Source organism: Mizuhopecten yessoensis, unplaced genomic scaffold (genome assembly GCF_002113885.1).
Source record: "Mizuhopecten yessoensis strain PY_sf001 unplaced genomic scaffold, ASM211388v2 scaffold8035, whole genome shotgun sequence".
In the NCBI taxonomy this organism is placed as follows: Eukaryota; Metazoa; Mollusca; class Bivalvia; order Pectinida; family Pectinidae; genus Mizuhopecten; species Mizuhopecten yessoensis.
This window is the reverse complement of record NW_018407346.1, coordinates 420109-425400: the sequence shown is the minus strand read 5'-3', so window position 1 is coordinate 425400 and position 5292 is coordinate 420109. Positions and strand designations below refer to the sequence as shown.

The following is a 5292-nucleotide window of genomic DNA, read 5'->3' as shown; positions in this document are numbered from 1 at the left end:
ACTTACAAAATGTTCAACAATTCACGTCTTGGAAAATATATGTTGAGAGTTTAATGGAGTTATCACTTCATGATCTGACCAAAATAGAAAGATAAACCTTTAAAAAATCGTATTACTCCTACTCTTACGAGAAATTGAGGATCTTACATGTGTCCATGTCATATTGAATTTGTCAAACAAGTTCAATACTTCTATATGACACGAGCATTAAGGCGAGTGTCATGTAAAGTTATTGAACGAGTTAATTAATTCAATATAACATGGCCACGAATGTAAGATTCTATAACAAAACATTAACATTTTGTGTTATCAACTGACTATTTATGTCAAAACCAACGTACTCAGTCAATGCATCATGTTGTAAAGTAAATAAAAGTAGTTCCGGTAGTAGCATTGGAATATGTTCCCTTGGATCTGATCAATCGCAGCACCTTTAGGTTTTATTACACGCGTCTAATGCCATATTTATGACATGGCCGTATGACATCGTAAAATGGGTCAGTTATCTGATAAAAAGGGTTATGCATTACAAGATGAGATTTTGATAATGGAAACGTACAATTACATAAGACTTTCTCATTCCTTACATAGTTATGATAAATATGCCAAGTGACATTTCTTTACACTGATACACAATTCATAGATATTCTATTTATTCTCGAAAAAAAAGGTTTAGTTACAATAATGCGTTTTATACATTCCTTAGGTATTATTGTGACATGTTTGCTGCTAGGCATAGCCATAAACAAGGTAGAAGAGAAGGGAAAGCCAGTACTCGACATGATAATCATGATGTGGCTTTTATGGTAAAAATGTTTCACAATATTAAACACCCAATATGCCATTTCAATTCAATTTTCTAAAGATATCAATCTAGATGGGGTTTTTTTCATTTCTAATTGGCATTATAATTTTATGATAATAATAAGACGATTCATCCGCATTTTGTTTCTTTGTGGTTGAAGTAGTTTTCAAAAGAAAATAACCACCGTGAAAACAGGATCGCCGCACAAAGCATGTATACTTTTATACAAAAATATTAATTACATGTTATGGGCAAATAAGCAAGGCATGACAATGTGTTTTCGCTGTAGAGGTGGAACATCATACTCGGCGAAAGTTCTTCGGAATACAATACATTATACAGTCAATCCGTCCAACTATCCGAGAGATATAACGAAATATTTAATTTGTTTATACTTAAGTGCGAATATAATTGCTGATTGGTCATAGAACATCTTTGCATTGTGATTTCTCTTTTTCCCTTGTTACAGGTTCACGCCCGTGGGTGTCCTAAGTTTGATCGCATTTACTACAGCTTCTGTAAGAGACCTTGTCCAGAATTTTCAGGCTTTGGGAATATTGGTTGGCCTGATGGTTGTTGGTGTATTACTGCATCAGTTAATTTTAATGCCGACACTGTTTTTTGTGTTGACCCGACGAAACCCTTATAGATTTGCTGTACAGATCGGTAAAGCTTGGATGATTGTCTTTGCAACAACAAGCCCGTAAGTTTTTGTTGGATTGATCATATTATATGATTAATACAAATATGGCGATATTTTCATGGAAATCTGTAAAACTGACATTGTATAGGAAGACATATATATGGCAAAAAATACCTTATTAGGAATTTACCTGACAACTAGAAAAACCAGAAATACCGAGGTGTGAAAAGAAGCTGATGTATGAAAGAGAAAATATTTACTCCAATAAAACTTAATGTAGTTATGATTTATGATTGAAAATGATATATGATAAAAGGTGGTTAAAAAATCTTTTATTAATGACGCTTCATCGCTTGCATTTATTTTAAAAAAGGCAACTCATTTCCGAGGTTTGGTTTCTATAATTCACAAAGTTATGACACGAAAATTCGACCAACTGGATTGAAACAACGAACAAAAAGAGAAAATGAATTATAGTACATTATATTGACAAAAATATTTTCTCTACTTTTTCCTGAATTTCAACATGTACAGTAATCTTAATACAAAGCTGTGTCCACTACTTGTAAAGATCCAATTAACTGTTGTACTAAGGTGAAACAAGGAGTATTTCATTACAGTGCGATGGCTATTCCTGAGATATTGTCCGCGTGCGAAGATCACCAGAAGGGTCAGTCGATTTGTTGCGCCATTGTCCGTGGCACTAAGTTCAAACGGGAGCGTCATGTTAATTGCAGCCGCTTCCATATTTATTGGCAATGTTGTGGGAATGGATCTGAATGCTGGTGACATAATTCTTATAGGGTAGGTTGATTTTACTGAATATTATACATTAATTCTTTAGGTCGATACTTGAAACAGTCATCATCACCATCATAATCATAAAAAAACACTTCTGTGATTAGCTTTATCAATGGAATGGAATATTATAGTTAACATGTATTTAGAAATAGTACAATAGTACAATCATTATTTTACTGAACGTATGTAACGATCCGACCCGATCAGAAGCGGTTCAACCTTTACTTTTGTATCTTCTTGCATCATGTTAGGTCAATATGATTTTTCTTCAAATTCCTACAATTGCGTTTTTCATATCACCTTAACCTAAACAACAAAACAAATAAACATAGTAAGAAGCAAACAAAAACCAGCAAATATGTTTCAGAAAATGATAGCTACACACACTGGTAATATAATCATTTAAACCTCATTCTGATATGATACACCAGTTGTTTTTGCAGCAAATACTTGGTATGTACCATGAGTATTTAACAATTCAGATTATGATATACTAAATTAGCAGTTGTGACTGCTACTGGTTAAGTTCTAGTGGGATTATTGAAGCAGTTGACTAGATGCCGCCATCAGTTTTGAACCGTCAAATAATATGTATGGTTTAGGACAGAGATAAGACTATTTCATAGCTTCTAAACAATGGCAAAAGCGAAGCTAACCCTTTTCGTAATTAACCTGCAGAAGTCAGTTCACTTTTTCCAATTATTACAGTAAAAGTGTTTTCTCTAAAATGTTTTCTTTTTAGCATTTTAGCCGATATTTGCAGCATGGCGTTACCTAGCATACCAAGTGCTAGTATCGTAGCCATAGTGATGATTCTGACATCAATGAACATACCAGCCGGTTCTATTTCTCTGCTGTTTGCGGTTGAGTGGTTTTTGTAAGTATCATAAGTCATAGGACGTTAAACAATACTAAACCAAACCAAACCAGTTGTAAATATCCACTAAAACGTTTTCCCGAGCTCAGCCATTCAAGCGGTAGTTTAACTCATTCTAATTACTGAGATTTAAAAGCTATTCCTTTTGTCATGATAAAGAAACGTAAAACCGTAACTGATATGAGGATTATTGTTTCTTTTGTATATTTGTATATATAAATCAATTCACGTCTGTAAGGTGAAACAAGGAGTATTTCATTACAGTGCGAATTAACTTCCAAAAATAACTCCCTCGTGGAGGGCAAGGTCGGATTTCCGGTGTTCACTGTATTTATCCATGCCCTAAATTTGTTCCGGAGAAAAATCGAAACAATTTCAAATCTAACTTTCAGCTCAGAGTTCTATTGATAAACTTAAATCACCCTATAGACATATCATACGCAATTGTATTGATACTGAATTGTGGAATTGTGGAATATAATTGAAGTGTTTGTTAAAATTTCAAAGTGCTACTTTGTTTGCCAATCAGCACGCGACAATACGCTGTTCAAACTATTGAACGAAAGTGTGTGGACTGTCGATAAGACGGGCATTTTTAATTTTAATTTTAAATTATAGCGCGCATTATGTTGTTTTCTTGCAAAGTTGTGTAATTCAAATAGATCATAAATACCATACAAAAACAGTTCAATGCTTAAATAATATACTGAGAAGTATATACACACATATACATATAAATAATACGCTGATCCGCATTTCACTTTAGGTAAACGCATCTTTGCCGTTTTAACCATCTTCTAAATTTGTTATTTCTATTGCTTCTATTGGCTCGTGTGCCTACCTGATATGAAATTTGTGTTGTTTGACTCATCATAACTTTGTCGAAAATTGTAAAGTTAAGATTGAATAGTTCTTCATTTATTCTGAAGCAATAACGCTAATGATTTCTATCATATTAAGTGTAACCATAAAAAAATAAAAGAAATTGTTATTAATAATTAATACAACAACATTTGAAATGAGGAAGATGTGTTTTGTCTTTTTTTTTTAGGGATCGGATCCGCTCGACCAGTAATCTTGTAAGCCATACACATTGTGTAGTTGTAACGTATCACTTCTGTAAGAAGTCACTGGAACAGTCCGACATGTTACAAGATATAGAAATTGGGGACGACAAGGCCCAACAGTCGGCATTCTAGATATGTTTGCTACGTATTAACATATTAGCTTGATTTATTGTTTGTGTAAAAACAAAATTTAAAATGGATAGAAAAAAGAATGCTAGCACTCGGGACAGTCAGCACTGTATTCATTCCAGAAGGATTCTCATTCAAGGAAACCGAGTCACCTAAGTACAACCGTCATATCCCTACTTGATGACATATTTTTGTTTCAAAACAACTGTGAGGAAATTAAAACGATTAAAAAAACAAAGATCATTATGCACTAAGAGATTCTTTTTCAAACTACAATTAAAACGAATGATGTGTATAATTAAGACAAAATAAAACATGTTGTACATCACAAAATACGTTCTATACGAATAGTTTTTTCTTCATTTTCACTACTTATAATATGCATGTGCTATGGAATTTAGTTTTTTGTATTTTGCCTTTATACCATCAAGATTTAGCTATTGGTCATTATTTCATTACTGGTATTTTAATCAAATAAATGCTCATTTCGACTAGACATGTATTTGTGTTATTATTAGGCGAAAAACAGAGCAGAGTATATCCTGTGTGTAGTTACATTGTTTGTATGCTAACCACGAGAGTATAAACATACATTATGTGCATGTGAATTGCAAATCGACCGATTTTCTATTATCATCGACCTAACACTACCGTACATTTAAGTACTACATTGTGCATACTTATTGCCATGGGATAGTTATACATAGGGGTTCCTCAAAGAGTAATGGTTGGTTATCCCATTTACCTAACTAGAATTGATTTTCGAATTGTATTAAGACCAGCGCATACATATGTTAACCAGCTATCACGAGTTTGTGAACCTTTTTTCTGCGTTTGACGTTTATCTATGTACCACATGCTTCTCTTGAAAATACATCATGCCTGTTTCCGGTGGGGGAAACAATTGCCAACATCATGTGTCACAATGGAAGATGATACCGCAAAGCATTGCTCCGTGACGTCATAATTG

General features: G+C 33.4%; 1 protein-coding gene across 1 annotated transcript; it reads left to right on the top strand.

The window, feature by feature from the left end:
• Positions 1 to 1260: 1260 nt before the first annotated feature.
• Positions 1261 to 4523, top strand: LOC110454694 (excitatory amino acid transporter 2-like; the record flags this gene model as incomplete). Its single annotated transcript, XM_021504345.1, has 5 exons — positions 1261 to 1508; positions 2069 to 2122; positions 2157 to 2252; positions 2992 to 3126; positions 4178 to 4523. Coding segments are annotated over 5 exons (681 nt in total), but the record flags the coding sequence as incomplete, so codon positions are not given.
• Between the last annotated feature and the right edge of the window lie 769 nt (positions 4524 to 5292).